The 27,702-nt window shown below is 44.2% G+C and overlaps 1 protein-coding gene across 50 annotated transcripts in view; it reads left to right on the top strand.

Annotated features, from left to right (window-relative positions):
- Nucleotides 1-15,207, top strand: part of ANK2 (ankyrin 2) — a 386,902-nt gene extending 371,695 nt beyond the window's left edge. For 21 of the 50 annotated variants that reach the window (XM_069459144.1, XM_069459140.1, XM_069459145.1 and 18 more), the window contains 5 exons: nt 448-733; nt 2,384-2,675; nt 5,706-5,789; nt 5,901-6,065; nt 12,901-15,207. In XM_069459144.1, coding sequence (XP_069315245.1) covers nt 448-733; nt 2,384-2,675; nt 5,706-5,789; nt 5,901-6,065; nt 12,901-12,915 — 842 coding nt within the window. In that variant the 3' untranslated portion in view covers nt 12,916-15,207. Of the gene's footprint in view, nt 1-447; nt 734-2,383; nt 2,676-5,106; nt 5,200-5,705; nt 5,790-5,900; nt 6,066-7,476; nt 7,660-10,340; nt 10,433-12,900 lie in introns of all 50 variants that reach the window. The other 29 variants (XM_069459132.1, XM_069459125.1, XM_069459120.1 and 26 more) reach the window with 6 other exon arrangements.
- Nucleotides 15,208-27,702: the final 12,495 nt, after the last annotated feature.

Raw genomic sequence — 27,702 nt, 5'->3', positions numbered from 1 at the left:
GAGGATTAGACAAATTAATATTGCAAAGCACTTAGAACAGTACCTGATGGAGTAAATCAGCATGTGTTAGCTCTTATTTATTATCATCATTGTTAACCCTGACTCCTCTTACCCCATAGATTCTATGCCTTGACCATCATAGCTGACTCCTACTTACTATTAGGTCGCTTAAGATATCACCCTCTGCATTTCCTTTCTAAATTCTTTACCCCCGCATTGGATGCTCTCACATCCATTGACTGGCAGCCAGTTCCGCTGCATTTGGGTGGGCTCTTCCTAGCCTGGGCCCCTCCACGATCAGCTTCTTGAAGGCAGACCCCGTGTCTTGTTCATCTCTGTAGCCCATGGGCCTATCTCAGGACATGGCACGTAGCAGTAGTTACTTGATGAATATCCCTTTGATACAGGTGAGCTTCAATTAAATACTTCACTTAAATTGTTCCTTAGGGTTCTCAGTGCTTCAGGAGGAGCTATGCGCCGCCCAGCACAAGCAGAAAGAGCAGCAAGCTGTTTCCAAAGGAAGCGAGCCTTGTGATCACCCTCCCATCGTCTCCGAGGAAGATATTTCTGTCGGTTATTCCACTTTTCAGGATTCCATCCCCAAAACTGAGGGAGACAGCCCAGCAACAGGACTCGTTGCCCAAACTGAGAAGGAGCAAGTGCAACAGGATTTCTCAGGGAAAATGCAAGACCTGCCCGAAGAGCCATCTCTTGAGCATCAACAGGAATACTTGTGAGTTTCTCAAGCAAGCTTGTCACGTGTGCGTCTAGAGAAACAGGCGATTGTGGCCAGGGTGCCAGGCATATATAAGCATAACCAGTTCATAAATAATTTTAAAATGACCCTACCAATAACAAATGCCAGAGCTACAGGGAAAAAAGAAAAAGTGTGACATTTAAGAGATAGTTGTGATCACATTGTATAACATAGACATGCTTGAGCCAACTTCAGTTCTGTGACTTTGGACAAGCCCTTAAGTGTTTTGAATCTCCATTCTACACCTATAAATTATGATAATAATACTCTACTCATGTCACGGCGTCAAAGGTCAAAGAGATGCCCGTGGAAGCATTGCTTAAACTGTCAACTGTCATGTAGATGAAGCAGCTATTGTTTGCAGTGTTGCTGCACCTCATTTGCTCTGTAACATTTCAAATATCATGCTGCGTGCATGGCTGGTGTGGAGTGGGAACAGTGACGGTGTAGGGACAGCTGTCCATGGCATATTTCAACACAGCTATAAGTTGGCTAACCGTAGAAATAGAAATGCAATACAAATTATTCTCACAGAATACAAGACCATAAAATGAGGTGGGATGGAGTTGGGATGGGACTAAAAACAAGGCTTTTAGAGAGTTTCTGGCTGAAGGAAGCTGAAGAGCAACAGTTCGGCTCAAAATTTAAGTTCAGGGCTTTAGGGAAGCAAAGGACAAAGAGTTGTTTAAGTGACACTGGCTGCCCAGAGAAAGAAGACAGATCATGAGAATGGCAAACGTGTCCCCAACCCTGAAATCTGAGAATCGTGTTTCATGAGATTGCATCATGGTATTTCCTTTGTCATGAAGTAAGTTTTGTTTTGGGGTCACTGACATGAGAAGAAGGGGAAATGGGCAATGAAACCACCTCTTCTCCCCCTGAGGCCCCCTCCCCTCTCCCTGTAGGTTTCAGGGGTGAGAAGAGGTAAGAGAGAGAGACAGACAGAAGTGGAGATCACAGAGAGGCACGCTGGCCATTTGATATCTATAAAGTGACAGAAAATTGCACTAACTACCAAAAAAAGTTGGGGGGGGGGAGAAAAGGCAAAAAATTTTCTTATTTAGTAATTGAGATTATTAAAGGTTTTATTGGAATAACTCCAAACTATATCAATAGAAAACATTTCAGAGTCAACCGATCCCTCTACTAAGTAAAATAGCTTTTCAGAGGTACAATAGGAATTTTCCTGTATATACAGTTATGACCACTGTATTAACATGGAGGTTTATTTAATTCTGCCAAATTTGATTCTTGCTTCAAAAACCTTATTATCTATAAATTTTTGCTATCTAAAACTCAACTCCTCAATATTGAGTTATCAAAGAAAAGATGAACTTGTGACACATGCACTTTGTAGAGGTCAGATAACTGTAATGCACTTTAGGATAATTTTTATCTTCCGAGTACATCACTCTCTGTCACTGCTAGACCCCTGAGCTACAACTCTGGCAGTGTATCCTACAGCATTATTTTGCTTCAAATTTCCTTTCCTGGCCAAATTTACAAAAACTCTTTTGACCCTCACGGACTGTGAAGATGAACTCCATCTTCCCTTGCGATTCCCTTTCTTGAGTAGGAGGAGAAATGCAAATGGCCCTGAGGTATCATTTGGCTTTTTCATTCCAGTGTGACATCCCCAGGAACAGAAGTGTTAGAGATTCAAAAGTCCACGGCAGTACCTGGCTCTCCCAGCAAGACACCTGAGGAAGTTGGTAGCCCTGCTGAGGGGGAGAGTCTGTACCCCCACACGCCAGTGCCCAGTGGGCAGGGCGGCTCTCCCATAGTACAGGAGCCCGAAGAGCACCCAGCGCAAGGGGAGGAGAGTTCTCTGCAGAAGACGAGCCTTGTGATAGTGGAGTCTGCTGGTGACCAGCCACAGGCCTTGGAAAGACTCCAGGAAAATACAGCTTTTGAAAAGGTAAGACTTTTCTTTCCTCTCCACGTCCTTGCCGATCTGGAACGAAGCTACAAACCTTCTTTCAGTTTCCATTTCTCAGGTGGTTTATTTTTTTCATGTCAAGACAAAAAATTTTTACCAAATTCATTCATCTGAGCCATGGAAACCCTCAATCCCTTTTAAAATCTGAGCACCGATGAATCCAGAAGAAACGGTACACCGTGCCCAGACTAGCTCTTTGACCGGAAGCCCTCATTTTATCATTGGACATGCTTTGGCAAAGAAAAATGAAAACTGCAGTGAAACAATATATGTGACATGATGTAGCTTTTTAAAATTAGTAAACTTAGGCACGAAAGCTAGTGGTCGAGATGAACAGAGTGTCAAGTAACTGGCAGCCATGGGGTGTGGCCAGTGTGGGCAGTCCTGGCGGATGCCAGCGGGGGATAAGCACACAACCTGTGGATATCGGGCCGGGTGTGGCTCTCCAGATGCATTTTCTCGTTAGAGGAAGGATAATTTCCAAATTAGATGTCATTAGATTTATTTCAGGAATGTCCACATGCCGGATGGTGGCATGTGATTGCATTATCGCATTTCCTTTGTCATTGACTTGTAAAGTCGTGAAGAGGAGTGGGGACCGTGTTAAGAAATTCATTTAAACCATTTGTTCCCCAAACATGCCTCGCAATGAATTGGGGAACTTGATCCCTCCTCAGAAGTCCAGAATCAGAATCAGAATCAGAATCCACCTCTGGGAGGGAGAGGGAGCAAGAATCTGCATTCTTATGTCACTCCCTGGAAGATTCTTACACACAAGACAGTGTGAGACATGTTTGAATTAAACTGAATATAAGTTAAATGAGATATTTTTTTTCCTTTCAGAAACATTTATATTTTATACATTTTTTAAATTTTATAAAATTTTATAAATTCAATAAATTTATATTTTATATACATTTTATATTTCAAAGTGTTTTTAAAACACTAATTAAGGCCGAGTAGTAAAAGATGAGCTGTATGAGAAAACTGAAATTTGTGGGGGCAAGTCAAGCGATGCAACATAATTTTGGGCTTAGGACATACACTTGTTTTGTCACCTTGATGGTGACGTCTGCTACCAGGATTTATCTAAAATCATAGCTAAAATTAGGAAAGTTCCCGGCAAATGAGAACCACGTTCTTGATTTTGACAGTTATCTGAAACAGTTCATCCCATGAATGGATTTTTCTTCCAAGTTTACTTTGCACAGAATTATTCATCTCTCAAATTTGGGGCTTAAATGAATACCAATAAAAATGTTTCATACCTGCTATCTGGGCTTAAAAGTTACCAAATTGAGCCTAAGAATCCAGAGACTTAGTGAAGTCAGACTTGAAACAATTATCTGAATAATTCATATGTTTCATCTATTCTATATAAATAAACTTTGATAAGTCATTCTACATTCCACATACTTTATACTTATTCTGTTCCACTTATTCTTGATGAATATCCAGTTATCTCTCTTAAAGGTTCCTATGTTGACCCGCAACTTCTCACTAACTTGGGCATCCAATTCCAATCCCTTTTCTTGGTGACCATATTTCTAGACAGTAGATTTCTGATCACATTCAAGGTATAATTTGGTTTAGAATTTACATGTCTTTCTTTAGCAGAGACAAATATAGAACTATACCTTTCGTGTTTCAAAATATGTTAAGTGAATTTAGCTGATTTTTCTCTTTTTTAAAAATAACATTTCATTAGGAAAGAGCAATTCCATATATGACTTTTAAGATGTATGCTCTAATCTAAAATCATTTATATGTTTTTTGCCCCATCTCTGGCTTTGACCCAGACCCATAAAATCTGATTGGCCTCTGCTTCTCAACTTCTCTGCAATATGAATCTAATATTATTCATAGACCGCCTCTTTTGATGTCAGGAGATACACTACTTGCTAGATAACAGCTATGGGAAATTTTGACTTCCTGCAGCAAGTTCTCCTAGAAGTAGGAGATATTTTTATATCATGGGGTTAATAATTCCAAGCCTAAGCCCAAGTGTCAGTGGCTCACAGGTGTTTCTTGTGCTGCTTAAGTTCTATGCTTACATTTAGTTATTCTTTTAAGTACTTAAGAGTTTAAGTACAAGAGTTTTTTTTTAAGTACTTGAGAGTTTAAGTACAAGAAGTCACGTGAGCAAGCTGCTCATTTCTCTGAACAGCTTTTAACAGATGGTCTCTCCAATCGCTTTCAGAATTCCAGAATATTTTTTTATTCATTAAACAAAATAAAACCATAGTCTCGTTGACGTTTAAGACCAGCACGCATTTGTGTTCACCCCCTGCTGACTTTTCCACCAAAGCCTCCATGAGTGAGACTTCCAGAGTGGAGTCTAAAGCAGAAACCAGTGGTGAAGTCGTACCGTAGCGTGTTAAACAAAACAATGCTTCCATGCTTCCACCAGGAGCTAACAGAGGAATTAGGGGAGCTGGAGGCCAGCTCAGATGAGGAGGCCATGGTAACTACCAGGGTTGTCCGCCGGCGAGTGATTATTCAGGTACCAGCTGTTCAATTCCTGCACGTCAAGGGACAGCTCCGTCCCCGTATCCGTCCAGAGTGAGCGACCTGGGTCAATGAAGGCCTGGCATGCTCCTTGGGTAGTGCATGGCCATCACAAAGCAGATCCCTTAACTCTTCCGAGCTCTGTTTGTGAAGAAACGCAGTGGTAATGACATTGGCCCCTGACCTCCGAGACAGCCACCCAGCAAGAGCAAGATTTGGCTTTTCCAATTCCACCCACCTCACCTCTCGCTTCTCTATTTTTGTTCGTTTGTTGAAGTTTTGCCTGACTTCGGGCAGATTATCCCAAGCATGTTTTGACTCACCTGTTTTGTTTGGTTTTGTTTTGTTTTAAACAAACTACTCGACAGGATTTGGTAGCTCAGCAATGCTTCTCAACACGGCCTTTGCTTTTCTAACACTCCTCACGTTATGAGCACTTGGCGGGTAGCTCCTCGCCACGGTGCCAAACTCCATAGTGACCCTTTTCTCTCAACTGTGTAGGGGGACGACATGCCCGACATACCCCCGGAGACGGTCACGGAGGAAGAATACACGGACGCGCAGGGACACACCGTGGTGAAGAAGGTATCGCCCACTGCATCCTAACGCGGCTGCTTGCACACTTCCCGTTTAGAATTCATCCGTACCGTGGTGGTGTAACCCCAAACCAAGACGCATCAATTAAATGTATTTCAGATCACCAGGAAAATCATTCGGCGCTACGTGTCCTCTGAGGGCACCGAGAAAGAAGAGATCATCATGCAAGGACTGCCCCAGGAGCCCGTGAGCGTCGAGGAAGGGGACGGCTACTCCAAAGTCATAAAGCGCGTAGTATTGAAGAGTGACATCGAACGGTCAGAGGTGAGACCGCCTGATTCTCCGAAATTCATTTTATGGAGAAGAGCAAAACAGCACTCAAACACGATGCGTGAGATTGTTGATTCGTATTGGCCTCACTGGTCCCTTGTATGTGGCTGTCTTCTTTCACGTGCTCATTCATTTTTATTTATGTATTTATTTTTTTTTTTGGGTCATGATTCTGTGTGATTTTCAAATAGGGAGATTTATGGCCAATATACTTATTGCATTTCTTTGGTCCGTTTTGTGTCTGTTTTTTATTTAATTCCTGGTTGACCACAGCAGGAATCCAAAAGTCACATTTTTGAAAGGATAAAATCTTGTGTGCAGGGCAAGCAGTGTGTCATGAAGAGACCGTGTACAGATGTATTGCGGTCCTTGTGCCTGGTGGGCATGGCATCTTCCTGAAGGCCACTTCAGATAAATATTTAATATTCAAACGTCTGCGTTTCAGCGTCACTCAAGTCAGGATCTAGACACTCCTTGATTTGTTTCTTTCTGCTTTACTTCCCTCTTTGAGGGGCATATTTACTCTCTTGGAAAATGATTTGTGAAATTCTTATCACTTTCCATTTATTCATTGCCTCAAAATTATTATTTTTTTTTTTTTTTTTTTTTTGAGACAGAGTGTCACTCTGTTGCCCAGGCTAGAGTGAGTGCCGTGGCATCAGCCTAGCTCACAGCAACCTCCAACTCCTGGGCTCAAGCGATCCTCCTGCCTCAGCCTCCCGAGTAGCTGGGACTACAGGCATGTGCCACCATGCCCGGCTAATTTTTTCTATATATATATTTTAGTTGTCCATATAATTTCTTTCTATTTTTAGTAGAGACGGGGTCTCGCTCTTGCTCAGGCTGGTCTCGAACTCCTGACCTCGAGTGATCCACCCGCCTCGGCCTCCCAGAGTGCTAGGATTACAGGCGTGAGCCACCGTGCCCGGCCAAAATTTTAACCTTATACACATGAAGTTCTCTAGAAATCTGCTTTTCAATTTCTCATAGCTTGTAGAGTTCCTCCTTTGGGGAGCTAATGTTATTTTCGTAATACCAAAAGAAACCATGTAAATGGGAACAAAGAGTTCACCCATAGATCATTAAGTCTGCAACGCACTGAGCAGACAGAGTCATTAACAAGAGTCATTCTCGTGACTCATTTTACTCATTGAACTTGAGTAATTCAAGTTGATTTGGTGTAGTGGAGATACAGATAGATACGACCAATTGCTTGTAGTTTGTCTTTTCTAATTCCAAATAGTGTTTTCTGGAAAGCCAGTATAGAACGTTATAGTCTTGTGTTGTTTGTTTTTTTTTTTGTTTGGTTTTTTTTTTTTTTGGTTTTTTTTTAACATAGAAAAAATTCATCACAGTTGCAGTTTGGCAACCAGAAATTGTTTGTCCTGTGTCCTTCATTCATTAGGTGACTCTGTCTGAGCCCAGCGTCCTGTCCAGCCCGTCACAGTTTCAGGCTGAACCAGTGGAAGGCCGTAGAGTCAGCAAAGTTGTCAAAACAACTGTGGTGCAAGGAGAGAGGATGGAGAAACATCTGGGGGATTCTAGTTTAGCTACTGATCTGCCTTCAGCCAAAGATGACTTTGAAGAGGTATAGAAGCTTCATCAGTTTGTCTTTTTTTGTGTGTCTTCTGTTCACTTTGCATTGGAAAAGAAAATTGTTTGTCACTGTGTCATTCCATACATTAATTTATGAAAGCGTGCAGAATCATTCCAGGGAGCGGAATTCCTGTTTGAGGACCTTGCACTGTAATTAGTTCCCTCAACCTATGATGTCCATGGGTGTCACGGTTGAGCTTTTAAAGACCCGGATGCCCAGGATTTGCTTCCGCTAAATCACACTCAGAATCTCTGGAGTTGGGGGCACGATTCTACATCTTGTTTCAAACTCACAGAAGTGTCTTGAACTCCCAATTCACAAGGGAAAGAAAGTTAAGATCTTGCAAAATTATTTTTGCTAGCTAATGTTCTCAAATATTGTCTGTGATAGGTATTAAAGAAACTGTCGATACATCCCATACCCACGAATTTAAAAAGCAATTCGAATTATTTAAGTCCTGGTTTGCAACCACTGTAAAATGGGCCCACAGCGACAGATCCACAGACCCTGGGTAAAATCTAAAAATTCTGAAAATCAAAACCAATTTTACAAGTTAATTTGGCAGCAAAACTTGGAATAAATTGTCACGCAACTATTATACCAGGAAGTTTTTTTTTTTTTCTTCCCTACTTCGAGTGAATATGCATGTGTTTTACTGTCAATGTAAGATGGGTTTGGTTACAGGACGCCGTCTGCACCTGCTCTGGGGTGTTAGTGACAGGCAGTACAACCGCGTGCTGCTGAGCGTTGGGGACACGTTCTGAGACTTGCATCTTTAGGGGATTCTGTCATTGTGGGGACATCACAGGTGCACTTACACAAACCTAGATGCTGTAGCCTCCTACACACGTAAGCCGTGTGGTACAGCCCATTGCTCCTGAGCTACAGCCTGTACAGCGTGTTGCTGTACTGAGTGCTGTAGGCAGTTGTAACACAGTGGTGACTATTTGCGTATCTGAACACACCTAAACAGAGAAAGGTGGGGTAAAATAATGGGACACCTGTGTAGGGATCTTACCATGAATGGAGCTTGCAGGTCTGGAAGTTTCTCTGGGCAAGTCGGTGCGTGGTGAGTGCATGTGAACCCTAGGACATTGCTGTACACTCCTGTAGACTAGAAACACAGCACACTTAGGCTACACTAAATTCATAAAAAAAAGTTTTCTTTCTTTAATAATAAATTAACCTTAGCTTCCTATAATTTTTTTAACTGTATAAACTTTTAAGTTTCTTTTAACTTTTTGCTTTTTCTTGCAGTCAACCTTAGCTGAAAACACAAACATATTGTACAGCTGCACAAAAATATTTTTTTATATCCTCATTCTATAAAGAGTTTCCTCTTTTTTTTTTTTTTTTTTTTGAGACAGGGTCTTACTCTGTTGCCCAGGCTAGAGTGCCGTGGCGTCAGCCTAGCTCACAGTAACCTCAAACTCCCGGGCTCAAGCAATCCTCCTACCTCAGCCTCCCGAGTAGCTGGGACTACAGGCATGCGCCACCATGCCCGGCTAATTTTTTCTATATATATTTTTAGCTGTCCAGCTAATTTCTTTCTATTTTTAGTAGAGACGGGGTCTCGCTCTTGCTCAGGCTGGTCTCGAACTCCTGACCTCGAGCGATCCTCCCGCCTCAGCCTCCCAGAGTGCTGGGATTATAGATGTGAACCACCGCGCCCAGCCTATATAAGATTTTTTCTATTGTTAAATTTTTATTTATTTTTTTTTTACTTTTTGAGCTTTTTTTGTTAAAAACCAAGACACAAACACAAGCATTAGCCTGGGCCTACACAGGGTCAGGATCATCAATATCTCTGCCTTTCACTGCCACGTCTTGTCCCACTGGAAGGTCGCAGCGGGTGTGCTCACACCAGCATCAGCACAGACATGTGAGCGAGGTGTGGCACTATGGGGTCAGAGCAGCTAGGACGTCACTACACTATGGGACTTTGTCAGCTCCATTATGATCTTCCGGGACCACTGAACACATGCAATCTGTCACTGACTGACACATTGTTTTGTGGCACGTGACTGATTATCTATGTGTCATATCACCTTTCTAAAATTCAAAACGAAAAAAAAAAAAAATCTAAATTTTGAAGCTCATCTGGCCCCAAGGTTTTGATTAAGGGATCACGGGCAGATGCAAACATCTACAAAATATTTTTGCTACTGAAACATTTTTGAAGTTAAATGCTGTATGTATGTCCACTACTGCATTGACAATATATTAATATATTGAGACTATATATGAGTGCATGGGGATATTAAAAACATCCCTTATTTAAATACTTTTCAGCTTTCACATTTTGACAACTGTGATCAATTATCTGAGTTATACACTGCGGGCCTTGTTTGTTTGTTTTTGCCTCTGGTCATGATATTGATCACTGGGGTCTCCCCTGTATAAAGGAATGGGTAAGGGTAGAAGGAAATTGAAAGTCAATCCGCGTGGATATTAATTAGCAGCTTTTATAAAGTAATATCACAGATCTCCCTCGCAAATGGGAGAAATTTAAGGCGCTCGTTAAATAAAACTCAAAACTTAGATCCGCTTCTAGGAGTTATTTTTATTTCGAGGATATATTTTCATACTATGAATTAAGTAAAGCAATAGCTTCTTTTAAAGTCTACGGTTTATGATGAGTTTTGTCTCCTTTTCTTTTTTTCTCACTTCAGGCCTTGAGTTACACAGGTAGCCACATGAAAGTCCACTTCCCCAGTTTAGTAGAGAAGGAAATCTTGAAAGAGGATGGATCAATAATTAAAAGGTTTGGGTTAGCATGGGGTGATGCTTTGCTAACTAACACCATGAACAGTTTTCCAGTTTTAGGAAAACGAGGGCAGAGCTCCTACACATGCCTTAAAACCCCTCGGACACTGCCGATTGGCCTGTTTAGGCTTTGGTCAAGCGGTGATCTCTCAGAATGTCACACCTGAAATGGCCTCTTGATGCTCTACAAGCGATAGAACGGCAGAGAGACAGTGAACTTGTGCTTAGGCAGTCTGGCCCCTTGGGTCTTAGCAAGTCACTGATTTGTGGAAGCCACCCAGCTGGGAGATTCCATTGTGTTGACGGATTTGGAGAGCACAGGAAGGAGAATCTGTCATCAAGGGATCACAAATTAATTTTGTGACCAGCTACATTCAGCTTAATCTCAGCAAATCGTTATTTTGAATGGTACATGCTTTTTTTTTTTTTTTTAACAAGCCGCTTTATGATTCTGCATGTGTGTGGCGAATAACAAGAGCATGAGTTTGATACCCAGGCACCGAGTGTACTTGGCGAGGCTGGAACCAGGGGCTTTGACAAGTTAAGCAAGTGACATGAAAGGAGTTAGCAGCACGTTAGGGCTGGGAGCAGCACGGGCTGCCTCTGTCTCCATCACAGACTTGATGTGTGAATGTGGGCACGATCCCTTTGTCTGTCCCCGCTTCTCACCGGTCCTCGCACGCGCTGGAAGCTTCTAGATTAAGAAAATGTTCTCGGCTTCTCAGTGAAAAGACACAGTGGAAATTCAAGCGACCAGTGTGCTTTGCACTTCATTGAAAAGGAGAGCAAGAGTGTCATTTGTAGTAATCTGCAAAGCTATTTTAAGCCTTTAGAACATAATAATTAGAACAGCAAAATTAAAGGTTCTGTCACAATTCTGCCCTCCAGTCAAATGTGGAAAACAGCAGCAGCTAGGAATTGAAAAAAGTGTAATTGCTCTCATAGAACGTTAAAAATCCTACATGAATTAAGGTTGAAATGCCTTTTAGAATCTGAACTTTTAAGTCTTTTATCCAGTTATTCCGACGAAACCACATAAACCGTGCATGCCCAGCATCAGGAGATCTTCAAACTGGAATAGATTTAGAGACCAATTAATCTGAAGTTCTCAGGGACAGCTGGTGAATTCGAAGCCAGGGATATAGACAGCTCAATCCAGTTCACACAGCTCGTTAGTTATGGAGCTCTATTTGTGACCTACGGTACTTTATACGTCGTTGAAGACATTTGGTCACATCCGTGTGCATATTCATAAACATATCCATCTACACATGACTGGACAAAATTCCAGGAAATGTCCTATGATAGAGGCTTATCCCCTAATACCAATGCTATAAAGGCTTCGACCAGCTCTTAGCAGAAATAGTCAGAAATTTGCCTTTTTGGAGGGAAAAAAATAATGGATGCTGAATAGTTAGAAAAATATAATCTAGTTTTTTTTATTATTTTTAATTTTTTAATTTTTTTATTTTATTTTTATTTTATTTATTTATATTTTATTTTATTTTATTTTATTTATTTATTTATTTATTTTGAGACAGAGTCTCACTCTGTTGCCTGGGCTAGAGTGCCGTGGCGTCAGCCTAGCTCACAGCAACCTCCAACTCCTGGGCTCAAGCGATCCTCCTGCCTCAGCCTCCCGAGTAGCTGGGACTACAGGCATGCGCCACCATGCCCGGCTAATTTTTTCTATATATTTTTAGTTGTCCATATAATTTCTTTCTATTTTTAGTAGAGATGGGGTCTCGCTCTTGCTCAGGCTGGTCTCGAACTCCTGACCTCGAGTGATCCTCCCGCCTCGGCCTCCCAGAGTGCTAGGATGACAGGCGTGAACCACCGGGCCCGGCCTGAACTATTTCTTTTCTTTTTTTTTTTTTTTTTTTTTTTTCTTTTTTTTTTTCGAGACAGAGTCTCACTTTGTTGCCCGGGCTAGAGTGAGTGCCGTGGTGTCAGCCTAGCTCACAGCAACCTCAAACTCCTGGGCTTAAGCGATCCTACTGCCTCAGCCTCCCGAGTGGCTGGGACTACAGGCATGAGCCACCATGCCCGGCTAATTTTTTTTTTTTCTATATATTTTTAGTTGGCCATATAATTTCTTTCTATTTTTAGTAGAGACGGGGTCTCGCTCTTGCTCAGGCTGGTCTCGAACTCCTGACCTCGAGCGATCCTCCCGCCTCGGCCTCCCAGAGTGCTGGGATGACAGGCGTGAGCCACCGCGCCCGGCCTGAACTATTTCTTAAAGATTGAAAAATCCCTGTTGTCCCAAAACACACGTTAAAAAAAAAAAAATCTCTTGAATCGTTTCTGATAGGGAGACATGAAAAGATGTCTGCAGTTAAATAGTGTGGGATAGAAGTGTCCAGAGGTGAGACCGTACGTGCTCTAGTGACGGTTACCCCCAGGCCTGGCCGCTGCCCCTGAGCAATGCAGAAAGAGCGTAATTCCCTCGTGTCTGCTTTCCTGCAGGACAACCATGAGTAAAGCCAGCACACAGAAGAGGGCTGTCGTGGAGGACCAGCATGGCAAACGCATTGACCTAGAGCACCTGGAGGATGTCCCAGAAGCGCTAGCCCAGGACGCCCTCCAGCACGATCTCCAGCAGCTCCTGCGACATTTCTGCAAGGAGGACTTGAAGCAAGAGGCCAAATGAGGGGCTGCCCGATTGTCCCACCGGAAACCACACATCCACTCAACATGCAGCTTCCTCTTTCGTCAGAGGCGTGACCTAACTAGCCGAATCCTTGGGCTACCCCAACGTTGCCCACTGTTAGCAAATACACTGCATTCTGTTTTCGTTTCCCCCCCCCCCCCCAGCCTCTTCCACTCGAAGCTAATTTGTGACCAAAGATGGCATCCTTCATTCTGGATGCTGTGTCCACTCTGCTGTGTCCGTGCTGCGCTGGGGACCGGCCACTCCTAGGTTCTTCGCTTCTGCCCAAGCTCCACGACCATCCGTTGCTCAGAAGAACTTCCCCTGCAGACCTCTTCGCGTGGCGACGTGTGGGGACCCTTCCAAGGGCTGTCCGCGTACCGTGTATATAGCCAAAATGCTCAGATGGACAACAGATTCCAATGGAAACCACTGCCTATCCTAACGCCACCGGGCACCATGGAATAGAAATTGCCGAACGATGGTTCGCGACGATATTGCTGACACAATCGAATGCTAACACAGTTTTACTGCAAAAGAAGCTCTTCAGACCTATCACGTCCTTACATCTTCCAGAGTAGCCATTGCTCCTCGTGAAAGATGGAGTCATAACCTCAAAGAACGGTCCTAACTAAGAAGCTACCGCTGGTGCTGGCCAGCCATGCGTAGGACTCTTTCCAGCAGCCGCCCCAAGGGAGGGGACAGAGGGAGGAGGAGGAGGGAGAAGGAATCCATGAGGTATCTAGTTGCTAGCAGCTGCATCAGCGGCTTTCTAGCATCTTCAGGTCTTTTAGATTTTGGGCACGCTGGCAGGGTATTTTAAAAGCTATAACTACTGTAGTTTTCCAATTCTCATTGCTGCTTTAGCAAACCACACTGTCTTACTGGTGGTACTTTCTCCTGGCCACTGCACTGTAGATAATTCATCGGAAACAAGATTTACCCACGACATAGAAGGTTAAAACTCCTTCGCTATGTTGGAGTGGTTTCCTTTCTTTTCTTTTTTTCTTTTTTTTTTCTTCCAGGTTTCTATCTTCTCTAATACCTGCATGTGGCATTTAAAAAAAATTAAAACCACAGTCAAAACCCCTCTTCTGATCCCACTGATGGTTTCCATTCTTCCCTCCCCCCACCTCGAGTGAACACTTTCCACGCTCCAGCCGGGTCTGGTTTTCAGCTTGCAGACGAGATTGAGAAATCTTCGCAAATTTGGTTTGGGTTTAAAATTTCTGGTTTATTTATTTGAAATCCACACTCCCTTGGAAACTCTTAAGTGCATTTGTGCACTTTTCTGTTTGTTTCAAAGAAGGGACTATAAACAATCTGGGGGATTTCCACGTCCTTAGTCCTTATTCCTCTAGTGGTTGAAGCTGTGTAGCATTTTAACATATATATATATTCACAAATATATTCATATAAACAGTATACATTTTGAATCAGTTATTTGTTAAAGAAAGTATATTCAATGAAGATGAAACTAAAAAGATTAAAAAAAAAGAGTCTATCCTCCGGGGATTGAACATTTTCCAATTATCTGGTCTTTTCCTGTTGTGCAAAAATGACTCATTGCTCCGACCGTCGAAAACAAAAGTGACAAACAATGGCACTTCGTCATTTAAAGTAACATTGCCAAGAGAAAAAACATTTCCTGGGGAGGTTTCCCACAGGCCAAATCTAAGCCTCCGATGCTAACACTTTTTGGCAGTTGGGTAGGAAATAAAACATTCTTTGGCAGCCAAAACGGGAGAGGCCCATAGCGGAACTTTTTGAGACACCCTATGGTCTTCTTGTCAAAACCTTCACTGGAGCTCAAGAAAAGCATTTCTGTTGTGTTCTTTGCAGTGCAGATGATGTCTGTGTAACAACATAATGGTTTTTCACCTTTTTTTTTTTTTTGATTTTGATTTTTTGCTGTGTTATCAAAAAACTTGAATACTGTGAGAAGAAGTGAATTTTCAGTTGATGAATCAGCATCTTGTTCCCATGGTGATAACACTAATTGAATATATCTATGAGGGCATGTATTAGTTAATGGAAAAAAAAAAGTACAACACTAACAATACATAGCTGCAATGTGTACAATGGCTGATTTAATTAAATAAAATGTACAAGTGTTAAATGTGCCAACAGTGATTTGTTCTTCTTTATGACGCATCTGTGATTTTAGGAGAATCTGAGGTGATGAAAAAGAGAAGATCGAGCTGAAGCCGACAGAAAGAGATCAGTGGCCTTCTTTTTTCTCATTTTTATTTAGTAACTGAAAATGCCACGTGCCCAGCCCTGTATTAAGCCCTGGGATGAATAGAAAAGATCTCGTCTCTGCCCTCCAGGAACTTTTATTATTATTGTTACACGCAAAAGGGGAAAACAAGGATTTATTTTTAGTCTGGGGATCACCAGCAAATGAAAAATAGGAATTTGGGGACTTGTGAGGGATGAGAGACGGGGAGGCAGGGGGTGACAGCACAGCAAGGCCACAGGGCAGGGCAGGTGACAGCTGTCACCCAACACCTCCTGCTCCCAGAACAGCGCTTAGTCCTGGAGTTTATTTCTGTCTTCTCTCTTGAGAATCAGACAACAAATGGTTACGTTAATATAAATAAAGACAGGGCAGAACTATACCAAGCTGAAATCAGTGATGTTTGGACAGGTTTATGAAATATCCCTTTAATGCTGCTCTAATATTTTTTTACAGCCAAACACAAAACGAAAAGACACGGTTTAGAAATGGAGTAGGTTTTATTTCACTCTTATCCAGCGTGAGACAGGAAGCTCACTGAATCTGGCTCGTCTACCTGATTGATTTGCGGTTCTTCTGACATTAAAATATCCATTATGCTTGCGGTGTTTCAAAGGAAACAGAGTCAAAGTTAAAAAAAAAAATAAATTTCCAAAGTAGGAGCGTCTGTGTGATCGTCCCTCTGCCTCTCATTTTTTTTTTTTTTTTAACGTGCGATACTTTACAGGAATTCTGGAATTGCATTCCCTTGGGTTTGATTTCAGGAGATCAAAGCATCAGAGACTATCCGATGTCTTCTCATGTTTAATTATTTGCTGTGCAAAACTGATTTTTAAAATAAAACGTCAGTGACTCAGATGCCCTTTTACAGAAAGATATTGATACAGAAATCATTTACAGTTCATAAATGATTTGCATTCGTCATAAAGAGGTGCAAATGACACGTAAGCCCATCGAAAGAGGCATTTGACATTAGGTTGCTTGTGGAGTCATTCGATTTATGTCAGCACGGAGGGTCTGGGTGCGGGCACGTAGGGAGGCCATGCATAAATCAGATAAAGGGAAGCCAAACATATGTTGAATAATCAAAATCACTGCAAGGTTTTCTTGGGTCATGGAAGAAAGGTGGTCCACTTGCTTTCGTGGAAAATAAATTCTTTGAAAGTCTCTGTCTCCAGTTGCCACCACTGCTTAAAAACTAAACTGTCCTCCTTCCGTTAAGGTACGATTTCTGTTTCTGATCTAACTGAAGCTAGAATTGCCATCTTAGAATCCATCACCCGAGTCAACGTCTAATGCAACCACGTCACTGTGATAACAGAACATTTAAGAACGTCTTTTAAATATCTGGGGGGAAAAACAGCATCATTCCCACCTCCTGCACACAAGTTCAAATGCTCCTGTTTGGTTATGTGCAGGTTTTCTGGGGAAAACAAAAGCACCCCCTTGTTTGAAATGAGCTCCGTGGGATGGAGTCCATGGTGCTTTGGGCGGAGATGTGAGGCAGGGACATTGGCCGGTGGTACCTGTCGTCATTTAATAGATATATCAGCCACCGGGAAGGTTCAGTTGAAAGGAAGGAGGGAAGGAACAGTTTCCTCCTCAGTGAAAGGAGAGATGCTAATACCCTGGCACCAGCCACGGGAAGGCCAGCTGACCCCGGGCCGTTTGTCCCCCGCAGTGGCCCATGAGCCCTTGCTGTCCTTGGCGAACCGTTATTATGGACCCCTGTCTGTGACCCTCCGCCGCTCTGGCAGGAGTGAGCCTCAGGCTGGGTGTTGAAGGCCTTAACTTCCCTCTCTGGGTTAGAAGATACAGGTGATCGCTGGATTAGAAAATGCAGGTAACTTCTTTTTCTTTTTCTTTTTTTTTTTGAGACAGAGTCTCACTCTGTTGCCTGAGCTAGAGTGCCGTGGCATCAGCCTAGCTCACAGCAACCTCAAACTCCTGGGCTTAAGCGATCCTCCTGCCTCAGCCTCCTGAGTAGCTGGGACTACAGGCATGCACCACCATGCCCGGCTAATTTTTTCTATATATACTTTTAGCTGTCCATATAATTTCTTTCTATTTTTAGTAGAGACAGGGTCTCGCTCTTGCTCAGGCTGGTCTCGAACTCCTGACCTCGATCCATCCTCCCGCCTCGGCCTCCCAGAGTGCTGGGATTACAGGCCTGAGCCACCACTTCTGGCCAAAAAAAGTATAGGTAACTTCTGGGTAAGAAGATACAGGTGGCTGCTGGGTTAGAAGATACAGGTGACCACTTCCTGCAGGACAGGCGCAGGGCACTTCCGGTTCTGAGGACAACCCCGTAGCCCCTGATCAGAACTCAGGCCTCCCCCAGCCTGTGACATACAATTGATGTGACACTCCTTCGGCAGCCACCTAACAGTGGCCTTATGCGAATTTTTCAAGTGACTCACAAGTCTGTGCTACCTTTTAGGGACTCACCAGAGCACACGCTCTCGTCCCGAAGAAAAGTCAGGGGGACAATTTAGAGTCTCTTGTTCTAACAACCCAGTTAGTGTTTGCATTGGCGTATTCATTTCCTCGGGCTGCCGTAAGAAAATAGCACAGCCTGTGTGGTTTAAATAATACAAATTTATTTTTGTCTGATATTGTGGCCCACCCTAGTGGCCTCAGTTTAACTTAATTACCTTTTCTTAAAGACCTTATCTCCAAATACTGTCAGGGTCTGAAGTCGTGTGTGTTGGCACCTCCACAGAAGAAAACAGAGGGAAGAGAGACACAATTCACCCCTCAACAATGGGGTTTAAGTAAAGAAAAAAAAAAAAAAAACCAAAGCCCTCTGGGAATTTTAAGAAGGAAGAGACTGAATGCAGGAGGTTAGCAATTTATACAAATACGGGAGGAACCAAAAGAGCAAAGGCCGAGAAGCTGCGTTGTTTGTTAGGAGAATGCCCAGAGATAGCTGCAAAAACACTCCATGTGTCTTCTGCCAAAATCCAGGCAGCTCCCCCAGCTGCCCCTGTTGAAATAATTTCATTATCTTTCCTTTTCAAACCTTTGGCAAACACCTTTCACTGGCAAAATCAAACCTACAACCCCACTGGGAAGGGATTCCAAAAAGATGGCATCCTGAGGATCTCGCCCCAAGATGCAGGGAAGAAAAAAAATGAATATGAACAGGGCGGAGATGTCGTCACGGAGTTGACAACAGTGGCCCACAGGGGCTGAGCCACAGAACCACGGTGTCACCCGCCCACCAGTTCACGCGTTCAGACCTTCTGTATTCCAGACATGGCACCAAGTCCCCGGGGTAGACGGGGACACGGTGATCACAGTGGATCACTTTCCCGAATGTTGCCAGTTACTGTCCAAAGTGCCCTGGAAGCTGACGTCCTCTCCACCACCATCCCAGGACAAGATCCAGATGAGGACACTGAGGGGCAAAGAGGTTGACTAACCTGCCCCGGATCACGCAGCCAGAAGGTGACAAAGCCGGGATACCGGCCCAAGCAAAGGGCGCCAACAGGAAACCACACCCCACTTTGAAAGCCGCAGACCTCACCCCTTGAATTGATCTTGCAGCAGAGCTATATTGAACTGAGAGTTTAACAGTTAACGAAAAATTAATTTTCTAGCCTTGCAAAATGACCCCCTCCCTAAGTTATTTTTGTTCCCTCAGACTCTACCAGTCAAGCCTAACAACCAGTCTTGACGAGCCTTTCCATGGGACTCACCATCCATCACCAGCGGCTGAGCCTTCGATTAGACTTCAAACCCCAAACCACCCGACCTGCAGTCCACGGCCCACCATAAAAGCCCTTGGCCTTGCCCTGGCTTGGCTGGGGAGATGGATTTGAAACTATTTCACCTCTTCTCTTAACTGACATCTTTCACGTTAAAACTTTCTTCCCTGGCAATCTTCTTTGTCTCAATAATTGGTTCTTGGTGCCGTGAGCAATGGAACCTTGCCTAGACCCCTTTTGGGGTTCAGTAACAAAAGCTTATTGTTGGCCGGGCGCGGTGGCTCACGCCTGCAATCCCAGCACTCTGGGAGGCCGAGGCGGGAGGATCGCTCGAGGTCAGGAGTTCGAGACCAGCCTGAGCAAGAGCGAGACCCCCCGTCTCTACTAAAAATAGAAAGAAATGATCTGGCCAACTAAAATATATATATAGAAAAAATGAGCCGGGCATGGTGGTGCATGCCTGTAGTCCCAGCTACTGGGGAGGCTGAGGCAGTAGGATCGCTTGAGCCCGGGAGTTTGAGGTTGCTGTGAGCTAGGCTGACGCCACGGCACTCACTCTAGCCCGGGTGACAGAGCAAGACTCTGTCTCAAAAAAAAAAAAGAAGTTAAACTCACCCACAAATGCCCTCATAGACACACCCTGTCTCCTATACATACATATATATATATATATATATATATTCACACACCCAACACTCGTTGTCACAGAGCGTCTCTTGCTGCCTGCTGTTACTGTCCCCCAAAATCCATGTGCTGAGATCCTCACCCCCGCAATGTGAGGGTACTAGAAGGCAGGGCCTTTGGGAGGGCTTCACCTTCCTGATTAGGATTACTGTCCTTACCAAAGAGGCCCCAGAGAGCCAGCTAGTCACTCTCGCTACACGGGGACACAGCGAGAAGGCACCATCCATGAACCAGAAAGCGGTCCCTCCCCGGACCCCAAATCTGCCGGCGCCTTGACCTTGGTTTCCCAGCCTCCAGAGCTGTGAGAAATAAACGTCCGTGATTCAGCAGTCCTACCTTAAGCAAACTCATTGATAGTCTCCCTGTGAAAGGCAAACATTGTCTCTTTCTTAATAACAGTAAAAAGAGGAAAACGAAATACTCAAAAAGAACAGCAATGCTTTATGTGATTTGTCTGAAAAGAATTTTAGCTACTTGTAAACATAAATGATAACAACACCTAATAGTTTTAAGTTTCACTGCATCATAGAGACTTTCTAACACGCCTTCTACAATAATGGTTCTTGTGTGTGTCACCTCTATTACTGTGGCTGAGAAAATTTCCCCAGTCGGCCATCAGAGGGCAGCATGTGACCAGATCTGTGATTTGTCACCGGGGCAGCGGCTGAAAGTGCCTGGAAGTGTCGCTGAACATTTCTAGACCGGTTTTACCCATAAAATGTGGCGGGGGGGTGTCGAGGGCTGGGTGACTCTAAGACGTCTGCCAGCTCTAACAGGCTGTGATTTTTTAACACACAGCCTATTACCATGGTTAAAGTTTAATGATGATAAATTTTAACCATTGAACAAACAAAAAAAAAAACTGTTGAAGCGCAGATCTGTTCAGATATTATTCTTGCTTTTAAAAATGGCTCACAGTTGTTGAGAATGTCTTAGGAGGTGAACACTGTTGTAAGCACTTCGCTTGCATTGTCATTTAGCAGCGTGGACAAGGGTGGTTCTCAGGTTCCTTTTGCAGACGAGGAAGGTGGTGTGCAGAGAGAAAAAGTGACGTGCCCACCGTCTCAGGGCTGGAATGACGGGGCCAGAATGGTAGGATCACATCTGTGACTGTGACTGCTCCTGGGAACTATGACCACAGTGAAAGGCAATCCAAATGTCTTACAAAGTGGTCATAACTGCATATGGCTAGCAGGTCCTAGTTTGGCCCTTCTAGAAAATTCTTATACTTACTTGGGAGCTTTCCGGGGCACAGAAGCACATCATTGCGTCCTATACGTTGTTACTTAAATAATATTTTCTTGCCATAAAAACAAATTCTAATTTACAATGGCTGTTGTTCTCTGTCCTAATCTCTGCACCCCCCCAAACGCCCCCCAGCCTGTGACAGGCCGAGTGGGTGTAGCCGCTGGCAGCGTCCACTGCAGGCCACAACCTGCCCCCTGAAATGTCCCCTCCCCAACCTGGAGAACCCCAAGGATGGGCCCTCCACGAAGTTTTTTCTCATTCTACAAGGCAGTTTAATGTGGTCTTTCTTCCATCTCTCTACTTTAGCAACAATCTCATTGCAGGTGTGTTTATTTATTTTGTTGTTTTCCCAGCCAGATTTAAACCCTTTTGGGTCAAATACGTGCTCTATTTTCATCTTTGTACCCTACGGTGTAGCATAGTACTTGGAATATAGTAGCTAATAATAATCGACTAGAAAAATAAATGAAGGAATTAATGTAGACTTTTCAAATCTTTGCTTTGAGGATGTCTAACCAATCTGCTTTTTACACGGATTGTTTTTTCCTGCTAACGACCTTAATGGTTTTGAATAACTTCAAATAATTCTCTGACTGGGTTCATTTAACTGTTTGCAATGACTATTCTTCTGTTTTTCTTTTAAATCATGGTTCTCCGGGTATTGCTGGATGCTGAAAACCTTACTAACAACATCTAGGTACAAACAAGTACTTCCGAGAACCAGAATTACTTAATTCTTCTTCTTCTTCTTCTTCTTTTTTTTTTTTTTTTTTTTGAGACAGAGTCTCGCTCTGTTGCCCGGGCTAGAGTGAGTGCCGTGGCGTCAGCCTTGCTCACAGCAACCTCCAACTCCTGGGCTCAAGCGATCCTCCTGCCTCAGCCTCCCTAGTAGCTGGGACTACAGGCATGCGCCACCATGCCTGCTAATTTTTTCTATATATACTTTTAGTTGGCAAGATAATTTCTATTTTTAGTAGAGACGGTGGTCTCGCTCTTGCTCAGGCTGGTCTCGAACTCCTGACCTCAAGCGATCCTCCCGCCTCGGCCTCCCAGAGTGCTAGGATGACAGGCATGAGCCACCGCGCCCGGCCTTAATGCTTAATTGCAGGGGAGCAGAGTTGTAAAACCAACCCAGCGTGGGAGGGTCCCACCATCTACTGGGGACGTTACCAATGCAAGGAATCATGGAGAAGTGGCTACTTACAGATCTTTGAATAAACAGTTAAAGTCAAGGCCACATGACTTCCATCTGGAAACACCAAACACCTTTTCTACCAAGAGGGCGGGGTCCATAGATTGAACACATTCTTGCTCGTTTTAAAACTAGACGGTTTCGCTTCACAGGTGCTCAGGGTTCAGGCCAATATTATCCCTGGGCTTAATTATTTAAGTTCCCTCTTGGGTCAGATCTGCTGACTTCTGTTTGGTTTTAACCAGCCTTTAAATCTGCTTCTAACCTTTGGTGCTTTTTTTTTTTTTTTTTTTTTGTAAAATATCTTTCTAAACAGATTCCCTTCTATTTACCAAAATAGATGGGATCAATGCTCAAAATATATCCACCCCCACAGATTTCTACATTTAGAGTCTCTCTTTGACCTGTGTTTTTGATAACATCTTAACCCACTTCCTGTGACTCCTTTTCTTTCTCTGAAATATGAATTTCTTCCTTCTTGCCTGAAAAAAAAAAAAGCTTAAACTTTTTCTAGCCTGAATTGAAACAACCTTCACTAGAATCTGCTATTTCCCTGAAATACCTTCCATTTCTGTCTCTTTTCGTGCCAGAACTTTCTGCTGCGAGTCCTAGATGGGCGGGACGAGGTCGGGGACTTGGGGACGTGTGAGCAAAACAGGGGAGGGGACGTGAGAGGCATATTCGGGCCGAGAATGGACCAGTTTCCCTGATGGAGGAAGTCAGTTTTGGCAAATGATCCAGTTTTGGGTAAATCTGAAAAGATTTTCTTGAACACCGAGGTATGGAGTGTGGATGGTGAGTGGTTGGCCACGTGTGACCACAGCAGCCACGTGTGACCTCAGGAAAGTGCTGGGCAGAGGGGACGTCAGGGATGTGGATGCCTCAGCTGTGGAGTGTTGAGGAATAAGGCCCCACCAACACTGACAAGGAAGTTGAAAGGCCGGTGATGTTATCAAGGTCAAACGTCTTGAAAATGAGATGATCATTGGAAAATAGAATGTCATTTACCTAGGTCAGGGTGTATTCAAAGAAAGCTGTCATTAGTATTCAAAAATGTGGGCCGGGCGTGGTGGCTCACGCCTGTCATCCCAGCACTCTGGGAGGCCGAGGTGGGAGGATCGCTCGAGGTCAGGAGTTCGAGACCAGACTGAGCAAGAGCGAGAGACTCGTGTCTACTAAAAAGAGAAAAAATCAGCTGGCGTGGTGGCGCATGCTTGTAGTCCCAGCTATGTATGAAATCTTACTTGCAGCAACAGGGGTGCAACCGGAGGTCATGATAGCCACTGAAATAAGCAAGCACAGAAGGACGAATGCGGCATCTTCTCACTCATACGTGGGGGCTAAAAAAGTGGATCTCGTGCAGACAGAGGAATGACAGGGAAAAGGAGAGATGGAGAGGAGTTCGTAACACAGTTTTCCTTTGAGAAAGTGAATTAATCTGGGAAGTTCTTCTTGTCTCCCTAGGGTCAGAATGGAATGAAATATCTAACTGGGATCCGAGAACCCCCGTTCCCCACTGATAACACAGTCATTTTGCTCCCTAGACAGTCTTCATTAAACGACTGGGCAACACAATGTCATGGAGTTTAGACCACCCTCCATCCCTGGGTAGACCACAATGCGGAACCACTTGCCAGAAGCCAACGGAAGCAGAGGGAGGAAGCCACCCTGGGTCCCCCGTCCCCTGCCCGGGACAGATGCTGCTTGTGCCGTTCCTGTTGTCTTAGTTTATGAGGGTTTCCTGAGAGGTTAAATAGCAACTGTGGTTGCCACCCCACGTTGTTCTAAATCCCATTCTGCCCTGTCTGTTCTGTAAATCAACAAATGGTAAATATTCCTCTAGCAAGCACCAAAGAAGGGAGCAATTGAGTACCCAGCCAGCAGCTCGGGTCACCTGCGAACACACCCATAGCTGTGCCTGATGATAATATCGGGAAGCCCAAATGGGCTCCAGAATGTTCCCTTGAGCAATCCCCCAGACGGTGTTGAATTTGCGAGGCCTCAGCAATGCAGAGCACCTGCAAAGAGGCCCATTAAGGGCAGGAAGCGCCTTGCGAGGTTCGGCTGCCCTTCCAGCTCAGAAACGTGAAACTCCTGGCAGGTAGAACCTGTCGGCAGCTCAGGGGAATCTTGCCTTTGGTTTCTGTTTGCCAGGTTTGGCGACCTCTTCGATCACCTTTGATGGAACTAAAAATCCGCAGTAAGGCACAGCCGGCTCACCCGTCCATACTGGGTACGGCCCACGCACTGTTTATTGTTGTAGAATTCCAAGCATGGTAAAGCACTTTCGAGAATGTGCCTCTCTATGCAAACATAGAATTTGGGGGCCGGGCGCGGTGGCTCACGCCTGTCATCCTGGCACTCTGGGAGGGCGAGGCAGGAGGATCCTTGAGGCCAGGAGTTCGAGACCAGCCTGAGCAAGAGCAAGACCCCGTCTCTACTAAAAATAGAAGAATTAGCCAGGCGTGGCGGCTCTTGCCTGTAGTCCCAGCTACTCGGGAGGCTGAGGCAGGAGGATGGCTTGAACCCAGGAGTTTGAGGCTGCAGTGAGCTATAATGACACCACTGCACTCCAGCCTGGGTGACAGAGTGTCTCAAGAATTAAAATTAAAAAAAAAAAAATTAAAAGTTAGAAAAAAAACATTGAATTTTTGTGGTGTTTTTCCCCTCAGAGATTGTCCTTTCCTATGTTTTGTTTTGGAACACCCCGAAATAACACACGACCGTCACTCTTTGTTTCAGCACATGTGATTGGCCCTGCAGAGACATGTCACATTTTCCTAGATGTAGAAATCCCTTCTGTTCATAGCAAGTGACTGCAGAGACGGCTGCAAAGGAAACTCACAGTCACACAAGTTTCACCTGCTTTCATTCCGTGAGTCTGTTTACTGCCCACCACGTGCCGGGCCCTCTTGCAGATCCTGGGGGCACAGCAGCAAAAGAAAGGCACAGATCTCTCCCCTGATGGAGAGGGGAGCTCTCCATACATGAAATAAATAAGTAACCGATATAACCATGCAGATTGTAGAGGTCCTATTGAGACAAAGGGAACAGAGAAGCTCAGTGGGGGCTGGGGCATTGGGGTGGGGCTGTATTTGCACAGAGTGGACAGGGAAGGTCTCACCAAAGTGACATTTGAGTAAGGACCTGACACAGCAAGAGTGAGTGGTGATGTCCACTCGCAAGATTCTTTGCGATCCTCGTATTGCACCGGGGGACAACTGTCGTAGAGTGACCGGTCATGTTTAGGACCCAAACCTACGCAATTAACTAATTGGTTTGGAAGACTACAATGTCTTGAAGGACTCTCAAAAGGTTTGGTCTACAATGGCCTCGTTCGTACAAACCGATCTGTTTTATTGAAAGACCTTGTTGAATTCAGACAAAACAAAAAATTATATCGTATCAAATATCGGATTTAATGATGTTCATCTTGGAGCCGTTTTTTTTTGTTTTGTTTTGTTTTGTTTTTTAATGAGAAGTAACAGAAAACGTTCTGGGTGCGGAGAAAAACGTGAGGAAGGCGTGAGGCACTGACCGACAAATTCAGATAAAAGTCTTCCTTCGGTGGTAAATAAATCTGATTTGCTTTCCCAGCATGTATCGGTCAAATAAATCTAATAATTTGAAAGCGTTTCATTTTGTAAGCCTGGGATGATCTGCACCTCTGAATCCTGTTAATAACAGGCAATATCGCTCACAGCTTTGCGTGTATGAAAGCAAAGATTCTGGTCATTGTCCTCACATCTCGGTAACCCCAGTGGGAAACCCTTCTGTGTTCCTGCGAGCATGATCGTATTCTCAAATCCGAGAAGCTACAGGAGGGGGAAAGGGTGACACAGCAAGGATGCTGCAGCCCTGTGGCTGTTTTTGCTCAGTGGTGACACCACCAAAGGTCTGGAAAGAGAAGAGGCACAGCCTTGGGGTCTGTCCTGTGTGCTCAGACAGGGGACCCGCCCTGCCCTGCACGTCACCCTCACGTTCTGTGAAGACCAGAGCAGCTTCTGCATCCAGGAAGAGTTTAGGAAATTCTTCAGTATGGACACAACGATGAATTGAGTCTTTCGAGCACAAAGGCTGGTCCTGTTACTTTGGACAAGTGGCAACACAAAGAAAGCCAGAGGAATGAGCTCCTGGAGCGAACGCAAGGTATAGAAGGTTCCAGATCGGGCTCTGCACCCGGGTCAGGACTGACCTGGGAGGTTCTGCCTCTGCAGGAACTTCCATCCGTTCATTTAAAGCCACAGGGGCTTCCGATCCGCCAGGCATTTTAAACCGCTCATTTAAACATCGCCAAGTTCTGCCTAAGAACGTGTCTCCTTTCCATTTCCCTGGCTCCTTCTGAGCACATTTGGCATTTGTTGTTGGTTTAGGATGATAACACTGAAATGGCCTCTTTCTTTGTGCAGACTTCAGAAATCCGTCTGGATTTTCAGGGACTCCGTGCACGCCAGTAGCTGCTTTAAATTTTTTCTTTTTTTTGGTGTGTGTGTGTGTGTGTGTGTGTGTGTTTGCTTTTAATTCAAATTGCACCGTGTGGCTCGTCATCTACACGGGTTATCTCCATCCAGCGTGTTGTTTTCAATGATTCTCTGTGGAATACTTTCCACTCCTCACTCCCTGGTCACCAGAAGTTAATCACAGTAGAACTCTAAACAAATGAGCCACTATTTCCAAGGGACCGTTTCTGCCAGCATTAGATTATTTTTGTATTGTGTGAGGTTGTTGCCTAGGAGGTTTTTATTTTCTGTCTTGTGGTTTCTTGATTTCATAGATGGTCAAAAAGAAAGCAGTTTTGGATTATATGTCGACAAATCGACTTTAAAAATCTCCAGTTACATAGCATATGGTCTCCGATAAAATCCTTATCGTGACACACAGAAGAAGAGGCTTTTAATGGAACTACTCATAGGTCCTTTAAAGTAAAGCTTATAGCAGAGAGATTTTTTATAAGCTGAGTTCCACGTCCTAGGGCCATTTAAGCTCAGCGGGTGAACTATCATAATGATATGATTTCAGCCGACCTGTTTATTCCCGTGGAAAAGTCTCTAACAATGGACAATGGCTTTTAACTCACGGAGAGATATTTGGTTTGATCCTATGAAATAGCCATTTTTTGCAGGTGAGAAATCATGGAATATCAGCAGCTTCATGCTGTTAAAATGGTATACTAAGAATGATGGGCGCAATGAAAAAGACAAAAAGCCATAGGGAAGCCTGGGGGGCGGGGAGGTGGCTCACGCCTGTAATCCCAGTGCTCTGAGAGGCCGAGGCCGGAGGATCGTTCGAGGTCAGGAGTTGGAGACCAGCCTGAGCAAGAGTGAGACCCCATCTATCCCCAAAATAGAAAAATTAGCCGGGCATGGTGGCACATGCCTGTAGTCCCAGCTACTCCGGAGGCTGAGGCAGGAGGATCGCTTAAGCCCAGGAGTTTGAGGTTGCTGTGAGCTATGATGACACCACTGCACTCTAGCTGGGGCGACAGAGGGAGACTTTGTCTTAGAAAACAAACAAACAACAACAACAACAACAAAAACAAACAAAA

The sequence above is a fragment of the Eulemur rufifrons genome, chromosome 26 (assembly GCF_041146395.1).
Source record: "Eulemur rufifrons isolate Redbay chromosome 26, OSU_ERuf_1, whole genome shotgun sequence".
Lineage (NCBI taxonomy): Eukaryota > Metazoa > Chordata > Mammalia > Primates > Lemuridae > Eulemur > Eulemur rufifrons.
The sequence above is the reverse complement of the archived record's forward strand: the minus strand, read 5'-3'. Positions and strand labels throughout refer to the sequence as shown.